Genomic DNA, 24,316 nt, shown 5'->3' on the forward strand with positions numbered 1-24,316 from the left:
ATCAGCAGATACAGATATGGGCGGGGGTCTGAAGTCCAGCCTTTCCATTCCACGTGTCACTTAGAGGTGCTACAGAAACTTGAGCCATTGTCTGTCTGTCTGAAAAGATACACACTTGTTTTGGGGGAGGGGAGGGAGGGATATTGGAAATGACACCGTTGCTGGAGGGGGGAATCATATGATCGGTCTTGTTTATTACCAAGAGAAGTCCAATACCAGTAAAAATGACATGAAAGTACTTGGTTAAATGAAGGAGAGATCTGGAGTCTGGTCTTAACAGCCGGTAAGCACGTGGGGAGCGCAGTGAGAAATGAGCCTGAGGACCCAATTCTAATGGTTACCTAGGCCAATTCCAAGCAGTCCAGTTGGTCTCAAAGTTCTTTTCCTGGGCTCATAACCTCTTGCCCTTCCTCACATGATTCTTTATGCGGCGTCTCCCATATACCTTCTTTCCTGGTTCTACCCATCACCAGGGAAATCATGAAGGAATTCTGATTTGTCTCCTAACCAATTCACAACCAAGTTAGCCAACAGTTAAGATGGTCCTCAAACTACTAACCAGAAGTCCCAGGAACCTCAGGAATACAATCTCTCCCCTCCCTCAAGGGACAGTTTTCATTCCTCACAAGCAAACAAAATGCTTCCATGTGCTCAAACCTGTTTGCATTCACTAAGAAGTCAATAAAGTCCCTTTTCTCTCTGCCTTGTTGGGTGTCATTTTTCCTTTGGGGTTTCAATGCTGAGTCTAGAGTACCCTGCTGTAGAAAAACCCAGACTCTGGATCCTCCCCCAGTAAATCCCCGGGGTAGCTGTCAGTCCTTCAGTCAGGCTCTGCAGCCCACCTTTCAACCTTTTCTTCAGTAGAAGCCAGAGAGGGGACCAGGGAAAGGTGAGGAGAGGGGGCAGAGGTCAAGTGGACAGCCATCTAGGGGGGCTGTGCCACCTCATTCTGATGAGGACCCCTAGACGACCTGTCCATGGCGGGTCGATAATGGAGACATGTGTACATACGAGCTTCCCAGGTTCAGGAGCTGCCTATGGGGAAGAGCCTGGACCCACGATCTGCTGAAACCAAACGGAAGAATAAAACATCTCTTTATAGTTCACATTTCTAAAATGTAGTTTAAAAAATTGCCCAGCAATGAAAGAAAACGGGAAGTTGGTCCCACTTCAGGCTTGTTTGCGAATACTGATTGTTGGGAAATTAGTAAATGGAAAAAAAGAAAATAAAAATAGAATTACTTTATTAATTTTAGAAATCAGTAATTCCAAAGGATGCCTTTACCACGGCTCATGTGGTCAGCAGCACACCGACTTTGTTCCACTCTCTGGGAAGCTTGTGATGTATGCTTCCCCCTTCCCCCGACCCCTCGGAAAAGGGAAGAACAACTTTGGTAGATGATGTTGGGATTTTAGGCTTGTGGGAAGTAAAGCTTAATATTGCAATCTGGAAAAGAAGAGGAAGCGAAATGCAAATAGCCAAAGAGCCTCTTTTATATCATCTCTGTGTGGTAGCAGGAAAGGGACAGAGGAAGCCTAAGCCAGTTTGCTGGGGGCGGGGGGGGGGGGAGGTAAAAGGGATAAAAGATACATCTGTGCTCTGATGGGGTATATAACGTATCAGTTGAACGTCCCCACTACCAAGTTCAGTCAAAACCCAGCGGATGTGTTTTCCCGTCCTCTCAGTAAAAATCTGGATTGGCTGATTGGCAACAATCTACTGCCACTGTTGCTTGAAGGCTCCGGGGACTGAGGCAGCAAAAAAAAAAAAAAAAAAAAAAAAAAAATACCGTGGACCCCTTGCAGCGCTGGTGGATGCTTCGGCCCCACGCCCCTGCTGGAGCAGGAGTAGCAAACAGGTTCTTCCTCCGTGCGGTTGCGGCTCATCTCTCAGTGTGAGCAGGATCTGAAAAAGAGAGAACCAACCACTAAGTGACCGAAATGAGTGTGGGGTTTTACTTACAGCAACGTCTGGTTTAGTTAGCACTACTGAGGATTAAAGAAGTTGTGGCCAAATAAATGTTCACCTTGAACTTGAAGACTTTTCATTTTAACCATTTTTGTTGGAAACCTTTCTAACACACTCCTGTTATGCTGCTTTTTTTGTGTACTTTTCTTAGTTTCTTTCTCCCCTCCTCCTTCCCTTCCCCTTCCTCCCTTCCTTCATTCCTTCCCTCTTTCCTTCCTTCCTTCCCTCCTTCCTTCCTTCTTCTTTTTTTCCTGGATAAGAACATTTTATCTCTTTTGCTTCTTAAATAAAAAATGCTGTATATGTTAAACTTTTCTAGAAACTTAAGGTCAGCATTATTAGCATTCGGTATTGAACCGCATGGAAAAACTGCTTCATGTACGCTTCTGAGTTTTTCTAAATCTTTGTTGAATATTGGGTTGTCAGAATGCACTCTGCCGTGGCCCGCGGTCTCCGTCCCTACAATATGCACCTACACCCCACCACCCGGTTTAAGACGAGGATATTACTATTACCCTGCATCCCCTGCGAGGCCCTCCCACCGCCTTCCCATTTCCACTCTCCTGAATTTTGTGTTTATCCTTCCCTTGTTTGCTTTTTAAAAATAGGTTTATTTATTACATACACTCTGAACCCTAAATATTGTTTCGTTTTTACAATTTTGTGGTTTTCGATCTGACAGTGCTGCTATAACTATTATTATATGTGATCTCAGCACACAAGTGGAGAACTTCAGTTATATACTTAGGAGTGTAACTGCTGGGTCATGGACACTTGCATCTTCAACTCTCTAAAAATAATGCCATATTACATTCCAAAGTGGTCTGTACCAATTCCCGCCCCCACCCCCACCCCCAGGGCAGCTTCTCTACCTCCCCTACCTGTGGAGAAGGGGTATTACCTGAGCTTAAAATATTTGCTAGTCCAGTGGGTATACAGTGGTGTCCTACTGTGTTTTGTTTTTTAAGATTTATTTATTTTTGAGAGAGAGAGAGAGAGAGAGAGAGAGAGAGAGAGAGAGCGAGCATGAGACGGGGGAGGGTCAGAGGGAGAAGCAGACTCCCTGCCAAGCAGGGAGTCTGATGCGGGACTCGATTCCAGGACTCCAGGATCATGATCTGAGCGGAAGGCAATCACTCAACCAACTGAGCCACGCAGGCGCCCCCCCTACTGTGGTTTTAATGAGCATTTTCCCAATTAGGAATGAGGTTGAGCCTCTTTTCAAGTATCTATCATGCCTACGTGTTTTTTCTTCTGTGAAATGCCTGGACGTGGCTTTTGCTTATTTTCTTATTGAGTTTACTGCTTATTAATTAAAAAAAAACAGCTTTATTGATATATAAGCCACATACCATACAATTCACCCATTTAATATGTATAATCCAGTGGCTTGTACTATATTCAGAGTTGTGCATCCATCACCACAATCAATTCTAGAATGTTTTCATTGAAAGAAGATGAAACCCTATACCTCTTAGCCATCACCCTCCCTCATCTCGTCCTCCGGCCCTAGGCAACCACTAATCTATTTTCTGTCTCTAGAGGTTTGCCTATTCTAGACATTTCATGAGTGGAATCATCCAGTATGTGGTCATTTGAAATTGTCTGGCTTCTTTCACTTGGTGTAATGTTTTCAAGGGTCATCTGTGTTGTAGCATGGAACAGTACTCTCTGCTTTTTCGTGGTTGAATAATACTCCACTGTGTGTATTTATTCACTCATCAGTTGATGGCTACTGGGGTTGTTTCCGCCTCCTGGACATTAGTAATCGTGCTGCTATAAACATCCACGTACAAGGTTTTCTGGACATATGTTTTCATTTCTGTTGGGCATATACTGCTGGGTCCTATGGTAACCCTATGTTTAAAGGTTTGAGAAACTGCCAAACCGTTTCCAAAGCAGTTGCACCATTTAAAAAAATATATACAACTTGCAAACTATTTTATTATTTTTTCAAGTTTAGTCACTCTCCCCATTGTCTTTTACAGTCTTATTTTTTCTCTAGAACACTCACTATTATCTAATGAACTGTGTTACTAATATGGTTTGTTGTCTGTATCTCTAACTAAGGATTTGGGACTATTTTATTCACTGCTCTGTGCTATGTACCTAGTGTAGATGCTCAGTAAATATTTGTTGAGTGAATCAATCTTTCACTTTAACTGGAACATTAGTCCACTCACAGTTTTGTGATTACAAATATTTTTATTTATTTCTACGGTCTTGAGCTGTGTTCTTCTTTAAAGATTTATATTAGTGAGGTAGAGGGAGAGAATCTTCAAGCAACTCCCCGCTGAGCATGGAGCCCAATGTGGGGCTCGATCTCAGGACTCATGAGATCATTACCTGGGCTGAAACCAAAAGTCGGGCACTTAACTGCCTGAGCCACCCAGGTGCCCCTTAAGTTGTGCTATTTGTCCATACTCTTCTGTGTTTTCTTTTCCTCCTTAAAGTTTTAGAATTTCTATTCTTTTGGTAGTTTCTCTATTTATTTTTGCATTTGTACATAGTGACTATGTAAAGCTGAAAATAATCATTATCTTTACCTTTTCACTCTATAAGATCAAGTTAGACAATTTAACTCTGATCATACCCTCTTGTCTTTTTTCTTTTCACACCCTCTGTCTTAACATGTATTGGTGTTGGATACTTTCATTCCCCTCCTTTTTATCCTCACAAGAACATTATGACTTTATTGATTATTATGCTTTTATTTGCCCATGTTTTTACACATTCTCTCCTCATAAGTCACTTTTTGCATCTCAGACCTTTTTCTGGTGTCACCTTCCTCTGTTTGAAATATATTCTTTAGAATCTTTCCTTTGGTGAAGGTTTACTGATGCCAAGTCCATCTGGGTTTTACATGTTGGAAATGTCTTTATTTCATCCTCCTCCTTGAAAGATATTTTTGCTTAAAATACATTTCTGGCAGGGTACTTATTTTTTCTCATCAATGCCAACATCACACGACAGTTTGGCTTTCACTATTGCTGTTGAGGAGTACATTGTCGATCACTGGCATTCCTTTGGAAAGCCTTCCTTTGTCTTGAGGTGCTTAAATTTAACATCTTTTGTCTTTAGTATCCCAAAGTTTCAGTATGGGGTGTCTAGATGTGGATTTATGATGATTCACTACAGCCAGTTGTATCTTCCATTAGTTTTGGAATATTTTTATTCATTATCCCTTTAAATATTGTCCCTGTCTCATTTTTTTTCTCTCCAAAACTCCAATTATCTAAATATCTATCAGGCTTTCTCACTTGGTTTTTCATCATTTTTTCTTTCTGTCCTGCAGTTCACGTAATTTCTTTAAATATATCTTTGAGTTCATTAAATACCTTTTCAGCTGGGTCTACCTGCAGTTAAGCCCACTCATTGATTTGAAAACTGTAATTACTCTATCTTTGCAATTCTAAAGTATTACATAGTTCTTTTCCAAATCTGCTTAGTCATAATTTTAATCTTTTGATTTTACTCATACTTTTACTCCCTCCTTTAATTTCTTTAAACACGAGAAAATTTACTTTTTATTGTATGTCTGGTAATATCAGTATCTTAGTCTTTGTGTGTCTAATATTGTTATCTGTTATTTTGCTGACTTTTGCTTATGGTGCCATGTTTCCTTATTTGTTTTGTGATTTTAAACTGTGATCTCGCAGTTCTTAGACCTTCACCTGTAAGAATTATTTGAGATTTGATTTGAAGGAAGATCCTTCCAGAAAAAATATGCATTTGATTCTACTAGATGCCTGGGGCCACCCTATTAGTTTAGGATCACCTGAGATTAAATTCTCAATTTGAAGTTTTTCAGGGTATCTAGGGAATTTGAATTCATGCCCAAGCTTACACAAGGGCTAGTTTGTGGTTATAAATCATCAGGGGAGAGTCCTCTCCTCCATCTCACTCAGCACCAAGGCTCAGGATAGGCAATTTTCTTTCAGTGCCTGAGGGGGTAGAGGTGAAGGGGGGAGGTTTATTTCTGGTTGCCCTTTCCATGGAGAATACAGCCCTTTGGGGTCCTATCTTTATGTGAAGGGTCTCCAATTAGACGCTCCACCTGTCGTCCCTGACACCTGCCATAATTCTGGTCCAGAGCTGCTTGGATCTCCACTTCTGCCTACTGTCGCAGTTCTGGGATTATCAGGGCAGGAATAATACACAGGACAACCATGTTACTGCATTTCCCCCTCACTGCCTCTGTGGCCATGATCACAGCCTGGCTCTTGTTTGGTAGGATTTTGAAAAACCGGTCATTGAAGTTGTCCATCTTCTTTTTTGCTTTGATGTCCTGACCTGGAAATTCTTTCTTTTTTTCTTTTTTCTTTTTTTTTTTGAAATGCCTATGGTTCATACTATCTATATCCTAACTTGGCACTTACCAAATAAATGAAGTTACATCTTCTTAGGTTAGTTTTAAAGTCAACAAGCAACATAAACATAAAATATTATCAGAATTACCCTTAAAAATCTTGAAGCACCTGTAAAAGACATTGTACTGGTTTGGCAACTATTAGAGTCCAACAAACCCAATCTGTCCTCCAGCCTACTGTTCTTCTATTAGCATCATATGAAGTAACTGGCTTGTGCTACTGTAACACAGCAAATAAAAATATTTTAAACACTGTGATCAACATCTGCCCAGGTGAAGTGATGAGAAGCAGCTACGCAGGCAGAACTGCCAAAGGAACAGATCACGCTCAGGCTCACTCTTATCAGTAGGTTCCCTGAGGGGATGGTTGACACACTTTCCCAAGCCACCCAAATCATTGTTTCTTACACCTTTTTTGAGGGCAGGGGGTCGGAGTGGAGGGCTTTGTCTTGCATGTATTGTTCATGTCCCGTGGATACACTCTTTTAAGTGCAGAGACCGCATCTTACAAATCTTCACATGACCTGAGCTGCTAGCATTTTGCCATGTCCATGTTTACACGGGGGCTGCTTGGTAAATACTGGATCAGCTGATATGGGAAATGATCAACAGCCGTGCGCCCTATGGGTAGCAAAAGATCTCCAGCTAACAATACAAACTTGGCTTCTGCAACACCACAGCCTCGTGCGATTAGCGGCAGTCCACGCTCCAGATCAGTGCTCCTACCACCCATCAGCTGTGTGGAGGAAAGGGAAGCACATTTTCAATGAGATCATCTGACTCAGAGCTTTTCCAGATCAGAAAAAACAGAGGATGCATCATGACTTCCACGCCACCAAAGAAGGCCCAGACCTCAAACAACATGAACTTGTAGCTGGAGTTATTTTTCTCCCTCCCAGGTCTGAAGTGAACAGGAGAAATAAAATTAAAACGTTGATTTTTAAAAATGACCTAAATACAAAGGCTTTGTACCTGTGCCTCTTAGATTTTGCCCCCTAAGGCCTTTTCAATGGGCCAGAGTGGCCCTGATGGTATCTTCTGGCAATGTTCTGGTTTGATAAGAGAGTGAATGAATCACTTTATTTATATCCTGAGTGACACTAGGAGAAAGGGACAGCTGGGGAGTGAGGGCCAACCTGCTGGCCCCTCACCTTCCCGGGCACAGCTCCAGTGTGTAGGCATGAACAACACAGGTGCAAGAGCATCAGATCCATTTCCTGGAACCCTGCCGGGTGAAACGGAGGCGCCAGGCACAGCTGCAGAGGGGGTTTGTGCAGAGCAGAGGTAGCCCCCGACACACCCTGAAGCCAGCCACAGGGGAGAAGGGAGCGAGCGGGCTGACCACAGCAGCACCCCGCATGCTCAGGCCTCCCGGAAACCCTTCTCCACATCTAGCGAACGACAAAGGCACTTGGTTGAACTCTTAGACGCTAAATGCAACCTGAGTCAAGGGTCCATCTATGGGGGCAAATTTCTTTCTGCTTTCAAGTAAGTGTAGGATAGTTTTAATAAGAGGCTACTTTAAGGAATTCGACTGTAAAAAACTGAAGTCATATATATAAGAAGCCCAAGTCTTCTAAGAAAAATGATCCATAACTCATTTTTGAAAACATATTTAACTCCTATACGCCTGTAAAACCATGTTCCTCTTATTCTGGTTCATTTTCTTACTACAACAAAGCAGTAACATGGGCATGATAGAACGACATCATGGAACAGAGAGAAGCCTATCTGGATGACTTTCCAATGTCATTCAGTGAAAAATGTTTCTTTTTGTAACTCCATTGTGATAGTTAAGGGCAGACGGTTTAACATGTTTGCAGAGTTGTGGTTTCTTGCATGAGAATATTTAATAATTTCCCTTTTATGAAAATTTAAAAATTGCAAGGCTGATCTAAATCAAAGTCCTTGACATCTGACTCCATGATCTATCTACATCTATTTTGATGCATAATCCATTTAAACATATCTGGGATATTAATATATATGTTTATATATAGTGTATATATAAAATGTTTCTACATAGTGTAAATGTATGTATATATAAAAATATATATAAAATCTGGATTTATAAAACAAAACACTAAATCACTAAAAGGAAAATGATTTATAAAAAGTTTATTTACGGCGGTTGGAGCAAGATGGTGGAGGAGTAGGAGACCTAGATTACGTCTGGTCTCAGGAATTCAGCTGAATAGGGATCAAACCATTCTGAACACCTACAAACTCAACAGGAGATCGAAGAGGAGAGTAGCAACAACTCTCTGAACAGAGAAGCGACCACTTACTGGAAGGCAGGACGTGCGGAGAAGTGAATCCGAGGTGATATTCGGGAGGATAGACGGCGGGGGAGGGGGCCTCCGTTGGCCGCTTCTGGCAAGTGATAGAGCCGCGGAGCACAAAATCGGACCTTTTAGAAGTTGGCTCCGCTGAGGGACGTCGCTGCAGTGGCTAAGAGGGGGGTGGAATCCCCCCGGGAAAGTGTGGTCTCAGGACCCTCGGGGTCACAGAAAGACCGGGGGTGCCTGAGTGTGGCAGAGCTCCCAGGTATTGGAGTGGGGAAGCCGGCTGCAGAGACAGAGCCGAGGCACGGGCTCTCAGCTCGGGGTTGCCATAAACTGTGATCCGCGGCCCAGTCAGGCCACTGCTCCTCCAGCAGGGACCCAACAAGTGGCAGAGCCGGGGAGACTCCCCTTCCTCCCCCGGGAGGAGCGGCGCAGGAGCGCACCGCAGAGATCTGCTGGGTTTGGAGACTCCACACGGGGTCGGGTGCCAGAGATAAAACGCTTGGTCACAGGCCGGGTGAGCACGGAGTGCGGCCGGAGACCGGGGAGACGGGAGTGACTGCTTTTCTCTGGGGGCGCACTGAGGAGTGGGGCCCCAAGTTCTCAGCTCCTCCGGGTGGAGATTGGGAGGCCACCATTTTCGCCCTGGTCCTCCAAAGCTGTACCGAGAGCTTGCAGGGAACAAAAGCTCCTGAGAGCAAACCCCAGCAGCTTGCTTAGCCCAGACCGACAAGGGCGGGGCAATTCAGCCTCCGGCAAAGACATTTGGAAACCACGGCAACAGGCCCCTCCCCCAGAAGGTCAGCGCGAACAGCCCGCAAGCCAAGACCAAGTTTACCGATCAGGGAGAACGGGAGAACTCCAGCGCTAGGGGAATACTGCACATAGAATTCATGGCTTTCTTTTTTACCATGATTCATTAGTTCATCAAAGTTAATTTTTTTAACTGTTTTTTTTATTTTTCTTTTTCCCTTTTTCAACCAACATCTTATCAATCCCTTTTTTGAAAAAACATTTTTTATTTTTCATTTTTAGAGTCATATTTTATCCCTTCATAGTAGTTACCCTTATTTTTGGCATATATATATAAGTTGTTCTCTCTTTAAAATTTTGAGATACACTTTCTTCTAACAGATCAAAATATACCCTAAATCACTAGTGTATGGCTTTGTTCTAGTCTCCTGCCTGATCACATTCTCTCCCTTTTTTCTTTCTTTTTTTTTTAATCTTCTTCTTTCTTTTTTCAAACAACTTATCTTATCAATTCCTTTTATAAAATCTTTTATAATTTTCATCTTTACAGTCATCTTCCATCCCTTCATTGTATCAACCCTTATTTTGTACATATATGTCTTTCTTCCTTTAAAATTTTAGGAGGCACTTTTTTCTAACAGACCAAAATATGCCCAAAATCTAGTGTGTGGCACTGATCTATGCACTAGCCTGATCATATTTGATCATATTCTGCTTTTTTTGTATTGTTCTGTTTTTTTTATCTTTTTTTTTTCTTCTTTCTTTTTCTTTCTTTCCCTTTCTTTTCCCCTGGTTTCAGGTCTTTTCTGATTTGTATACAATATATTTGCTGGGGACGTTGTTAACCTGTTAGCATTTTGTTCTCTCATTCATCTATTCTCCTCTGGACAAAATGACAAGACGAAAAAAAATCACCTCAGCAAAAAGAACAAGAGGTAGTACCGTCAGCCAGGGACCTACTCAATACGGACATTAGTATGATGTCGGACCTAGAGTTCAGAATCATGACTTTAAAGATACTAGCTGGGCTTGAAAAAAGCATGGAAGTTATTAGAGAAACCCTGTCTGGAGAAATAAAAGAACTAAAATCTAACCAAGTTGAAATCAAAAAGGCTATTGATAAGGTGCAATCAAAAATGGGGGCACTAACTGCTAGGATAAATGAGGCAGAAGAGAGAATCAGCGATATAGAAGACCAAATGATGGAAAATAAAGAGGCTGAGAAAAAGAGAGAGAAACAACTACAGGATCACGAGGGCAGAATTCGAGAGATAAGTGATACGATAAGACGAAACAACATTAGAATAATTGGGATCCCAGAAGAAGAAGAAAGAGAGAGAGGGGCAGAAGGTATATTGGAGCAAATAACAGCAGAGAACTTCCCTAATGTGAGGAAGGAAACAGGCATCAAAATCCAGGAGGCACAGAGAACCCCTCTCAAAATCAATAAAAATAGGTCAACACCCCGACATCTAATAGTAAAACTTACGAGTCTCAGAGACAAAGAGAAAATCCTGAAAGCACCTCGGGAGAAGAGATATGTAACCTACAATGGTAGAAATATTAGATTGGCAACAGACCTATCCACAGAGACCTGGCAGGCCAGAAAGGACTGGCAAGATATCTTCAGAGCACTAAGCGAGAAAAATATGCAGCCAAGAATACTATATCCAGCTAGGCTGTCATTGAAAATAGAAGGAGAGATAAAAAGCTTCCAGGACAAACAAAACCTAAAGGAATTTGCAAACACGAAACCAGCCCTCCAAGAAATATTGAAAGGGGTCCTCTAAGCAAAGAGAGAGCCTAAAAGCAGCATAGACCAGAAAGGAACACAGACAATATACAGTAACAGTCACCTTACGGGCAATACAATGGCACTAAATTCATACCTTTCAATAGTTACCCTGAATGTAAAAGGGCTAAATGCCCCAATCAAAAGACACAGGCTATCAGATTGGATTAAAAAACAAGACCCATCAATATGCCATCTGCAAGAGACTCATTTTAGACCCAAAGATACCCCCACATTGAAAGTGAGGTGGGGGAAAACCATTTACCATGCTAATGGACACCAAAAGAAAGCCGGGGTGGCAATCCTTATATCAGACAAATTAGATTTTAAAACAAAGACTGTAATAAGAGATGAGGAAGGACACTATATCCTACTTAAAGGGTCTATCCAACAAGAAGATCTAACAATTGTAAATATCTATGCCCCTAACATGGGAGCAGCCAATTATATAAGGCAATTAATAACAAAAGTGAAGAAACACATTGACAACAATACAATAATAGTGGGGGACCTTAACACCCCTCTGACCGAAATGGACAGATCATCTAAGCAAAAGATCAACAAGGAAATAAAGACTTTAAATGACACAGTGAACCAAATGGACTTCACAGACATATTCAGAACATTCCATCCCAAAGCAACAGAATACACATTCTTCTCTAGTGCCCATGGAACATTCTCCAGAATTGATCACATCCTAGGTCACAAATCAGGTCTCAACCAGTACCAAAAGATTGGGATTATTCCCTGCATATTTTCAGACCACAATGCTTTGAAACTAGAACTCAATCACAAGAGGAAAGTCGGAAAGAACTCAAATACATGGAGGCTAAAGAGCATCCTACTAAAGAATGAATGGGTCAACCAGGAAATTAAAGAAGAATTAAAAAAATTCATGGAAACCAATGAAAATGAAAACACAACTGTTCAAAATCTTTGGGATATAGCAAAGGCAGTCCTGAGAGGAAAGTATATAGCAATACAAGCCTTTCTCAAGAAACAAGAAAGGTCTCAAATACACAACCTAACCCTACACCTAAAGGAGCTGGAGAAAGAACAGCAAATAAAGTCTAAACCCAGCAAGAGAAGAGAAATAATAAAGATCAGAGCAGAAATCAATGAACTAGAAACCAAAAGAACAGTAGAACAGATCAACGAAACTAGGAGCTGGTTCTTTGAAAGAATTAACGAGATTGATAAACCCCTGGCCAGACTTATCAAAAAGAAAAGAGAAGTGACCCAAATCAACAAAATCATGAATGAAAGAGGAGAGATCACAGCCAACACCAAAGAAATCCAAACAATTATAAGAACATATTATGAGCAACTCTATGCCAGCAAATTAGATAACCTGGAAGAAATGGGTGCATTCCTAGAGATGTATCAACTACCAAAATTGAACCAGGAAGAAACAGAAAACATGAACAGACCTATAGCCACTAAGGAAATTGAAGCAGTCATCAAAAATCTCCCAACAAACAAGCCCAGGGCCAGATGGCTTCCCAGGGGAATTCTATCAGACATTTAAAGAAGAATTAATACCTATTCTCCTGAAACTGTTCCAAAAAATAGAAATGGAAGGAAAACTTCCAAACTCATTTTATGAGGCCACCATTACCTTGATCCCAAAACCAGACAAAGACCCCATCAAAAAGGAGAATTACAGACCAATATCCTTGACGAACATGGATGCAAAAATTCTCACCAAAATACTAGCCAATAGGATCCAACAATACATTAAAAGGATTATTCACCACGACCAAGTGGGATTTATCCCTGGGCTGCAAGGTTGGTTCAACATCCGCAAATCAATCAACGTGATACAATACATTAACAAAAGAAAGAACAAGAATCATATGATCCTCTCAATAGATGCAGAAAAAGCATTTGACAAAGTATAGCATCCTTTCTTGATCAAAACTCTTCAGAGGATAGGGATAGAGGGTACATACCTCAATATCATAAAAGCCATCTATGAAAAACCAACAGCGAATATCATTCTCAATGGAGAAAAGCTGAGAGCTTTTCCCCTAAGGTCAGGAACGCGGCAGGGATGTCCACTCTCACCACTGCTATTCAACATAGTATTAGAAGTCCTAGCCACAGCAATCAGACAACAAAAAGAAATCAAAGGCATCCAAAACGGCAAAGAAGAAGTCAAACTCTCACTCTTTGCAGATGATATGATACTGCATGTGGAAAACCCAAAAGACTCCACCCCAAAACTGCTAGAACTCATACAGGAATTCAGTAAAGTAGCAGGATATAAAATCAATGCACAGAAATCAGTGGCATTCCTATACACCAACAACAAGACAGAAGAGAGACAAATCAAGGAATCGATCCCATTTATAATTGCACCCAAAACCATAAGATACCTAGGAATAAATTTAACCAAAGAGGCAAAGGATCTGTACTCAGAAAACTATAAAATACTCATGAAAGAAATTGAAGAAGACACAAAGATATGGAAAAACGTTCCATGCTCATGGATTGGGAGAACCAACATTGTGAAGATGTCAATGCTACCTAGAGCAATCTACACATTCAATGCAATCCCCATCAAAATACCATCCACTTTTTTTCAAAGAAATGGAACAAATAATCCTAAAATATGTATGGAACCAGAAGAGACCCCGAATAGCCAGAGGAATATTGAAAAAGAAAAGCAAAGCTGGCGGCATCACAATTCCGGACTTCCAGCTCTATTACAAAGCTGTCATCATCAAGACAGTATGGTACTGGCACAAAAACAGACACACAGATCAATGGAACAGGATCGAGAGCCCAGAAATGGACCCTCAACTCTATGGTCAACTTATCTTTGACAGAGCAGGAAAGAATGTCCAATGGCAAAAAGACAGTCTCTTCAACAAATGATGTTGGGAAAATTGGATAGCCACATGCAGAAGAATGAAACTGGACCATTTCCTTACACCACACACAAAAATAGAGTCCAAATGGTTGAAAGACCTAAACGTGAGACAGGAGTCCATCAAAATCCTAAAGGAGAACACAGGCAGCAACCTCTTCGACCTCAGCCGCAGCAACTTCTTCCTAGAAACATCGCCAAAGGCAAGGGAAGCCAGGGCAAAAATGAACTATTGGGATTTCATCAAGATAAAAAGCTTTTGCACAGCAAAAGAAACAGTCCACAAAACCAAAAGACAACCGACAGAATGGGAGAAAATATTTGCAAATGACATATCAGATAAAGGGCTAGTCTCCAAAATCTATACAGAACTTATCAAACTCCACGCCCAAAGAACAAATAATCCAATCAAGAAATGGGCAGAAGACATGAACAGACATTTTTCCAAAGACATCCAAATGGCCAACAGACACATGAAAAAGTGCTCAACATCGCTCGGCATCAGGGAAATCCAGATCAAAACCTCAATGAGATACCACCTCACACCAGTCAGAATGGCTAAAATTAACAAGTCAGGAAATGACAGATGTTGGCGGGGATGTGGAGAAAGGGGAACCCTCCTACACTGTTGGTGGGAATGCAAGCTGGTGCAACCCCTCTGGAAAACAGTATGGAGGTTCCTCAAACAGTTGAAAATAGAGCTACCATACGATCCAGCAATTGCACTACTGGGTATTTACCACAAAGATACAAATGTAGAGATCCGAAGGGGTACGTGCACCCCAATGTTTATAGCAGCAATGTCCACAATAGCCAAACTGTGGAAAGAGCCAAGATGTCCATCGACAGATGAATGGATAAAGAAGATGTGGTATATATACCCAATGGAATATTATGCAGCCATCAAGAGGAATCAGATCTTGCCATTTGCAATGACGTGGATGGAACTGGAGGGTGTTATGCTGAGTGAAATAAGTCAATCAGAGAAAGACATGTATCATATAACCTCACTGATATGAGGAATTCTTAATCTCAGGAAACAAACTGAGTGTTGCTGGAGTGGTGGGGGGTGGGAGGGTTGGGGTGGCTGGGTGATAGACACTGGGAAGGGTATGTGCTACGGTGAGCGCTGTGAATTGTGCAAGACTGTTGAATCACAGATCTGTACTTCTGAAACAAATAGTGCAACATATGTTAAGAAAAAAGAAAAAGAAGAAGATAGCAGGAGGGGAAGAATGAAGGGGAGTGAGTCAGAGGGGGAGACGAACCATGAGAGACAATGGACTCTGAAAAACAAACTGAGGGTTCTAGAGGGGAGGGGGGTGGGGGGATGGGTTAGCCTGGTGATGGGTATTAAAGAGGGCACGTTCTGCATGGAGCACTGGATGTTATGCACAAACAATGAATCATGGAACACTACATCAAAAACTAATGATGTAATATATGGTGATTAACATAACAATAAAAATTTTTTTTAAAAGTTTATTTACTTTCTTAAAAAGATTTAATTTCTTTATAGAAAATTCTCATAATGAAGAATGGTAGACTAATACAGGACTATGTGCTTAAGTCTGATTTCTGCTATTTATTGACCTTCTAATCTTTGTGATTTAATAATAATGATTATTGTTTTCTGAGCATAGGACAAATACATGCTCACTGTAGAGAAATCTTTGGTGGGGTTTAAAAAGAGATTTTTTTATATAGCTTTGAGTTCAAAAGAACTGATATACAGAAGGATTTTCTCTATTCTAGGACATTAATTTCTAGCCTGATACTAATTCAGTCTCATTCCTCCCAAACAGTAGATACAGCAATCATTCAAAAAAGATGCTGGATACTAGCAGTTCTTTGCCTAAAGACCAGCAGAACAGCAGACTTTTAAGTACTTGAGGAAGGTAAATGAAGGGACCCTAGACAACTGACTTTCAAACTTATTTTTAGTAAAAAAGTACATCTTATATGAATACATACATAAATATCTTTTTGACCTAAACAGAAGTCTCACAAAACAATCCTTATTTTTATTACAGATAGACCCTCACTATTTTTTCTTTCTATTCTATTCTGTTCCATTGCAGGAGGGGTGGGAGGGAAGAGGAAGAAATGAGGGTTATGATCAGTGGTTTGCTAGTGAAGGTTGAACAACTGGTTCTCTGGGGTAAAACAAACAAAGGCCCCAGCTTTGTGGTGTTTGCTGATTTCCACCACAGTCAAATTCAAGTAACCAACATGATGAAGTTACTGAGAGTTCACAGAATTGGGAAGACACATGCACCCTGGCTCTGGAGAGCCTGGTCATGACCCACTAATTGTCTTGATGACCCACTGTTTGGTCATGACCCCATCATTCACAAACTAGTGTTCTAGAGTCTAGAGAATCAAACTCCTTAGTATTTCACAGGAACCTGAGAGGAGCCAGTAGGTATTGTTTCCAGGAGGTATTGAGGAAAAGCGCCTGTGCTAGGGATGATGAGCTGCCGGGGCACTTGTCTGACGGGAACCTACTCTGATGTCCATTTTGACTTGGCATCATCCGCCTTCAGCTCCCCCATAACTTATCATCTTGGGAAAATGAGAGGTACCAAGCAATAACTTTAGGAAAACCTCAATCTCCCCAGGAGTCAGTTTCTTTCTTGTAATATGGGACTCATAACTTGTGTACTTCACTGGATTAAGGGCTAAATAAGATAATCCATACGCAAACATTCTGAAAATTATCAGGGACTCTCCAGGGAGGTATTCACATGAATATGATTCAATTTAACAAAATTTTAATTATAGGCAATTAAAAAATATCATCTGAGCTCATCAATCATTCCCACCCTCTTGACTCTTCCTCCTCCCCTCTGTGGGTCTCTGAGATTTTTAACTATCCAGTGCCTCTCAAGGCTGCCTCCTTGGATGGTTCCCCTGTATCTGCTTTCTTCTTTGTACTTTGCTGCTCTTTTTTTTACATCTTTCCCTCAGAGAATTTATCCACTTACAGCTTTAACAGGTAATTCTATATGGATGACTGCTAAACTCTACATCTGGCTTGAACTCTTCCCTGGCTTTGAGAAGACTTCTGAGTTCAATGTTCAGCCATCATGTCAAATTTGACTTTTAAAATACTCAGTGTTATCTGTCTCCCTCATCCACTACACTGGGTGTTCTACTTCTGTCAATGGCACTTGGATTAGCCCACTTACCAAGGTTTAAAGAACTTACAGCCACTTCACCCATTAGCATGGCTACATCTCAACCATTAGCATGGCTACGAACAACAACAACAAAAAAGTGTTGGTGAGGATGTGGAGAAAGGGAACCCTTGAGCACTGTTGGTAGGAATGTAAAATGGTGCAGCTGCTATGGAAAACAATATGGCGGGTCTCCACAAAATTAAAAAAAGAATTACTATATGATTCAGTAACTCTACTTCTGGATATACATCTAGAAGAACTGAAAGTAGACTTGACCAGATATTTGTCCACCCATTTTCACAGCAGCATTACTCACAAGAGTCAAAAGGTTGAAGCAAATCAAGTATCCACTGACAGATGAATTAATAAATAAAATGTGGTATACACATACAATAGAGTACTATTCAGCCTTACAAGAAGGAAATTCTGACACATGACACAACATGGCTGAACCTTGACGACATTGTGCAAAGTGAGATAAAGCCAGTCATGAAAAGACAAATACTGCATGATTCCACTTATATGTGATATCTAGAAGAGTCAAATTCAGAGAGACAGAGAAAAGAGGATGTGGTTGCCAGGAGGCGGGGGAGAGGAGAATGGGGAGTTATTGTTTAATGGGTAGAGTTTTAGTTTTGTAAAAGAAGAGTTCTAGAGATGGATGGTGGTGATGATTGCACAAAAATATGAATGTACTTAATCCACTGAACCGTACATTTAAAAATGATGAAAGTGGTAAATTCTGTGTTAAGTATATTTTGCCACAATTAAAGAAGAAAGTCAATACCAGTTATTGCTCTATCATTTACTCTGCTGCAGGCACCATATGAAGTATTTATTGCACATATTGTCTTATTTAACTCCATATTTGCATAGTTGCGAAGAAGCTCTGGGCTGAAAGTAGGGGAAATCTACTGTTTTTGTCTCCTAACATCCCTTCCCATCTGCTTGTGGTCTCAGCTCCTTTCACTTCCTTTGGAAAACTGCTCCCCACTTGCTCTATTCTAATGTGGTGATTATGGCCAGACCAAGAATGTCAGTAACCATGACCTTTTTTTTTTTTAAATTCCAGTATAGTCAGCATACAGTGTTAAGTGAGTTTCAGGTATACAATATAGTCATTCAATGATTTCATACATTACCCAGTGCTCATCAGGACAAGTGCACTCCTTAATCCCCTTCACCTACTTCACCCATGCCCCCACCCCTCTCCCCCTCTGGTAGCCTTCAGTTTGTTCTCTAGAGTTAAGAGAGTCTCATACCCTCTTGATCACAAAAGCTGGCAGGTGATCCAGACCTAGCCAAAGTCCCCACCGCCGGGGCCACAGCAACTGCCATAAGAGTTGGTTATATCATCCAAGCCAAGCCAATCACAGCCCTTCCTTGGGATTTCTATATACTAACATAGAAAGAGAAATACTGTTTGTACTCTGTGGTCATTAAACTGGAAAGAATAAGGCTGGAGCTGCTCAAACTATACCCCTCCACTGATCTGCTACACAGAAGAAACCATATAAAGGAAAGAGGGAGGTTTATGGAGTTGTGAAAAGAAACGAAAAGAGATGGAGAAAGATGGACAGAAGGAACATGAGGCAGAGAGAGAGATGGAGAAAAGGAAAGATCTCACATGACACTTAGCTGGAGGCACCCTAATTCTCTCTGATCGTGTGAGTTCACAGATGAATCCTTTTTCTTAGGTGTGTGGATGGAATTTGTTACTGTAATGGATTCTGGGTACCAGTGCTGGAGACTCCCATGACAGGATTGTTAGAATGAAGCCAAAGTTCTGAACGTGAATAAAATAATAAGCCCAGAGAAAGGATCACACAAACAGAAGGGAAAAACTCAAGGGCAGAACTGACCAATGCACCCTTCAGAAGAAGGGTCACTCTAGGTTTTCCTGAAGCAAAGTGCTAGTCAGGCATTTGGCAGAAAATCTATCTTGGAACTGTGTCCTCTCCATCTTCTAAAAAGTACCAGAGGAAGGAATATACAAGTCTCAGCTAAAAAATGAGGCAGGAAGAAACATCCTCATGTGATTGCTGTGATGATTAGGTCAAGAAACTCTATGTAAACCCCCCAGCACTTGGGGTAGAGCAGGTGCTCAATGGCTAGCGGCCCCTGCTGTCATGAGTTTTTAAACTGCAATGACAAGAAGAGAGAACTGGAAAACTCCAGGCGACCACGTGAGAGAACACAGCATGAGTTCAAAGGCTTTATGTGGGAACTAAAATTTCCTTTCTGCAATGCCTTTATTTTTTTTCTTTAAAGATTTTATTTATTTATCTGAGAGAGAGAGAATGAGAGAGAGAACACGAGAGGAGAGAGGGTCAGAGGTAGAAGCAGACCCCCCGCTGAGCAGGGAGCCCGATGTGGGACTCGATCCTGGGACTCCAGGATCATGACCCGAGCCGAAGGCAGTTGCTTAACCAACTGAGCCACCCAGGCGCCCCTGCAATGCCTTTCTTTAAAAACTGATTCTATTTGTGTTATATTAAAAGTAATCCACGCATCTTCTGTGTACTAATAATGAAGCAGGAGAAAAAGAAATTAAGAAAACAATCCCATTTACAACTGCACCAAAAATAATAAGATACCTAGGAATAAACTTAACCAAAGCGGCGAAAGGTCTGTACTCTGAAAACTTTAAAACATGAATGAAAGAAATTGAAGATGACACAAAGAAATGGAAAGACATTCGATGCTCATGGACTGGAAGAGCCGATATTGTTAAAATGTCCATCCTACCCAAAAGCAATCTACACACTTAATGCAATCACTATCACAATACCAACAGCATTTTTCACAGAACTAGAACAAATAATCGTAAAATTTGTATGGAACCACAGAAGACCCTGAATGGCCAAAGCAATCTTGAAAAAGAACAAAACTGGAAGTAATCAATTTTTAGTCAAAATAATATGGCACTGGCACATAAACAGACATAGATCAATAGAACAGAATAGAAAACCCAGAAATAAACCCAATAAACAGATTATACGGTTAATTAATCTATGACAAAGGAGGCAAGAATATGTCGCGGGGAAAAAAGCCAATCTCTTCAACAAATGGTGCTGGGAAGACTGGACAGCTACGTGCAGAAGAATGACACTGGACCACTTTCTCACACCATCCACAAAAATAAACTCAAAATGGGTTAAAGACCTAAATGAGAGACCTGAAACCATAAAAATCCTATAAGAGAGCACAAGCAATAATTTCTCTCATGTCGGCTGTAGCAGCATTCTTCTCGATGGCAAGAGAAACAAAAGCAAAAATAAAATGTTGGGACTACATCAAAATAAAAAGCTTCCGCACAGCAAAGGAAACAAAACAAAAAGACAACCTACTGAGTGGGAGAAGACATTTGCAAATGATATATATGGTAAGGGGTTAATATCCAAAATATATAACGAATTTATGTAATGCAACATGAAAAAAACCTAAATAATCCAATTAAAAATGGGCAGAAGACATGAGCAGACACTTCTCCAAAGAAGACATACAGATGGCCAACAGACACATGAAAAGATGCTTACCCTCACTTACAGTCAGGGAAATGCAAATCAAAACTACAATGAGCTATCACCTCACACCTGGCAGAATGGCTAAAATCAAAAACAAAAGACAAAACAAGTGCTGGTGAGGATGTGGAGAAAAATGAACCCTCATGCACTGTTGGTGGGAATGCAAACTGGTGCAGCCACTCTGGAAAACAGTATGGAGGTTCCTCAAAAATTAAACATAGAACTACCATATGATCCAGTAATTCCACTACTGGGTATTTACCCAAAGAAAACAAAAACACTAATTTGAAAAGATATATGCACCCTTGCGTTTATTGCAGTATTTACAATGCCAAAATATGGTAGTGACCCAAGTGTCCCTCCGATGAATGGATAAAGATGCGGTACACACACACACACACACACACACACACACACACACACACACACACACACAGAGGAATATTACTCAGCCATAAAGAAGAATGAAATCTTGCCATGTGCAACAACGTGGTTGGATCTAGAGGGCATAACGTTAAGTGAAATAAATCAGAGATACAAATACTATATGATTTTACTCATATGTGGATTTAAGAAACAAAACAAATGAATAAAGAAAAAAGAGACAAACAAAAAAACCAGACTTTTAAATACAGAGAACAAACTGGGGAGGGTATCAGAGGGGAGTTGGTGGGGGGATGGTTAAAACAGGGGAAGGGGAGTAAGAGCACACTTATCATAATGAGCAGAGTAATGTATAGAATTGTTGAACCATTATATCGTACCCCTGAAACTAATATAACACTGTATGTTAACTATACTGGAATTAAAAAAAAATTCTATGAATAACTGAAAAACAAAGGCATTTTTTAATAGCTCCCTAACTACAAAAAAAAAAAACAACCCATGCACAAATTAAAAAAAAAAATCAAATAATACAAGGTATAGGGTTAAAAGTGTCTTCCATCCCAGACTCATTCCTGGTGTGTGTGTGTGTGTGTGTGTGTGTGTGTGTGTGTGTGTGTGTGTGTGTGTGTGTGTGTGTGTGTGTGTGTCCTTCTCAGAGCAGCCTATGCACATACAAATGTATATTCCTGCTCCCCTTTTTATACAAATGGGAACATAACCTTCAGTGGGTTTTTTGGGTATCTTTTATTTAACAATCTATCTCAGAAATTGTTCCATACCAACACAAACATCTACTTCAGGGGACCTCTTTAGATAATGCACAGAATTATTCTTCTAATCTGAAGGCACCTTTTTCGGGAGGGTCACCTTGCGAGATCCCCGTACTGTCCCACTCTGGTTCCACAGCTTTGTGTAAGGAAAACTAAGAGAGACCTAGAATTGGTCTGTCATCTTGTTATTGTGCAACCAGGAGATAACAGGAAACAGCTTCTTCCTCTCTTAAAACAAAAGGCCACCCAAAGGGGAGTTCCGATGAAGCAGGAGCCAAATTATTGAAGCTCAGTATTTGGAGGTGTTAAGTGATAGTTCTTAGAATGTTCTGGAAGGTAAAGGGAGAGTTTAACCTCATGTTAGCATCATTTAAGAGGACAAAAGGAGGGCTGTTGGTGAAAAGGAATCTGACTGTGCTTGGGAATAATGATAGCTTTGCCACACAGACTCTGATCGTTAGAAAAACACGAGACAATCAAGCTGACAACACTACTAATTTTAGAGGCTAAAGCTACTGGAATCCCAGCATACTTACCGAGGAATCAGATGTCAGCTTGCCATCACCACAGAGCAGATGTCCTTGGGATCCTTTGAACTAAAGCTTGGGTTCAACTATCACCCACCCTCCTCTTGCAGAGTTCTTCCTATTAGCTCTTGAAAGGCTCCTGAATATGTCTGTTAGTTTGTATTTGCCTTCCACACTAATGCATAGAGCCCACTAATCATTTTCCACTCCTCCCCAGATTTTCTAAAATGTGCCCCCCTCTGGGTATTATGGCTCACTGCATGCCCACCTCCAACCCACTATCCCTTAACCCCTCTTTTTGTCTATTAACAATAAAAGAGAAATTAGAGCAGTTTCTCAACTCTGTATGACCTATGTTCTATCAGCCAGGAAGATTTTGTTCAGTTTTACTTTCTGTACTTTGTTTTATAAAAGCTGTTTCTTCTCGCTTTCCCTACAGAAGATTATATTACGGTTTGACCATGCTTTTTTAAAACTTACGGTATCTTCCCTCGTCTTTCCCTCCCATCCCCCTGCACACCCCTTGGTATGCATCCCTGTACTAGACACAGAGGATTCACTGGACTATTTCTCTTCAATCTTGTCCATAAAATGATCTTTTTTTCACCCCTAGAAATGTCAAAATTTTACATTTTCCAAATCAGAACAATCTTAGCTTTACAGAATGGTAGTACGGCCTATAGATTATATCAGCCACGGTGCCCGTGTATTTGATGACATTGAATCTACACATGTAAAATATGTCAGTTTGTCCGTCTGTTAACTTTTAATTTTTACTTTGTTAAAAACAAATCTAAACTAGTTTGGTAGGCAGCCTTTAAGATGGCCTCCTGTGACTTCCACTTCCTACTCTCCATGCCCTCTGAAATCCCCTCCTGAGTATGGACTGACTGGACTTACTCGCTTCTAACAAAGAGACATAGAGCTGAAGTTACAGGGTATCACTTCCAAGATTAAGTTATAAAAAGACTGTGGCTTCTATGTGGGTGCTTTCTCACTTTCTCATGGATTGCTTGCCCAGGGGAGGCAGCTGCCATGTTGTTGTAAGGTAGCTATATTAGTGCGGTAGGGCTGCCACAACCAAACACCACAGACTGGGTGGCTTAAACAACAGAAATTTACTGTTTCTCATAGTTCAGGAGGAAGATCAAAGTGTCCGCAGGTTTGGTTCCTTCTGAGGCCTTTCTCCTTGGTTTACAGATGGCTGTCTTTTCCCTGTGTCCTCACAGAGTCTTTCTCTGTGTGGGTGCATCCCTGGTGTCTTACGTTCCTCCCCTTAGAAAGACACCAGTTGGGTTGGCTTAGGGCCCATTCTCTTAACTTAGTCACCATTTTAAAGGCCCTATGTACAAATACAGTCACATTCTGAGGTAATGGGGGTTAAGACTTCAACATATGAATCTGGGGGTCACATTTCAGTCCATAACAGCAGGCCTCTGAAGAGGCCCAAGTGGAAAGAGGCCTGCCAACAACCATGTGAGTGAATTGGAAGTAGATTTCCCAGATGAACCTTCGGATGAGCTCCCAGCTCCCAGCCAACAGCTTGCCTACAACCTCATCAAGAGACCTTGAGCCAGAGGTATGCAGCTAAGCTAGGATGCCTGAGCCATAAAAAGTGTGGTATAACAAATGTTTTTTGTTTTAAGCCATAAGTTTGGGGGTAAAATATGTTATGTGTTTTACAGTGTAACAGATGACTACTAACCACCAATGACCTCACATACCAACAAAGAAAAACCTGTATTAACTGGAATGCTTGGGCAAAGAATACTGTAGCTACTTGGAACTTTCAGTTAATTGGAGTTAAGGCCAAATTTTTCTTTGCTTCAAACCTTACTGCAAATGAATCAGTTGTATTTTTTCTTTCTTTTGCCAAAAATAAG

The 24,316-nt window shown here is 41.0% G+C and overlaps 1 protein-coding gene across 2 annotated transcripts in view; it reads right to left on the minus strand.

Moving 5' to 3' along the window:
• Positions 1–1,800: 1,800 nt before the first annotated feature.
• TTLL5 (tubulin tyrosine ligase like 5) overlaps positions 1,801–24,316 on the minus strand; it is a 273,355-nt gene continuing 250,839 nt past the window's right edge. The window contains exons 33-34 of one of the 2 annotated variants that reach the window (XR_003607888.2): positions 6,998–7,074; positions 1,825–1,906 (exon numbers count right to left, since the gene is read on the minus strand). Coding sequence is in view for 1 of the 2 variants with exons in the window: in XM_028096103.2 (XP_027951904.1) it covers positions 1,884–1,906 (23 nt within the window). In the remaining variant the exon portion in view is untranslated. Of the gene's footprint in view, positions 1,907–6,997; positions 7,075–24,316 lie in introns of both variants that reach the window. The other variant, XM_028096103.2, reaches the window with a different exon arrangement.

The sequence above is a fragment of the Eumetopias jubatus genome, unplaced genomic scaffold (genome assembly GCF_037043125.1).
Source record: "Eumetopias jubatus isolate StellerSeaLion01/CBP00866 unplaced genomic scaffold, mEumJub1_p1.0 scaffold_7, whole genome shotgun sequence".
Classification (NCBI taxonomy): domain Eukaryota; kingdom Metazoa; phylum Chordata; class Mammalia; order Carnivora; family Otariidae; genus Eumetopias; species Eumetopias jubatus.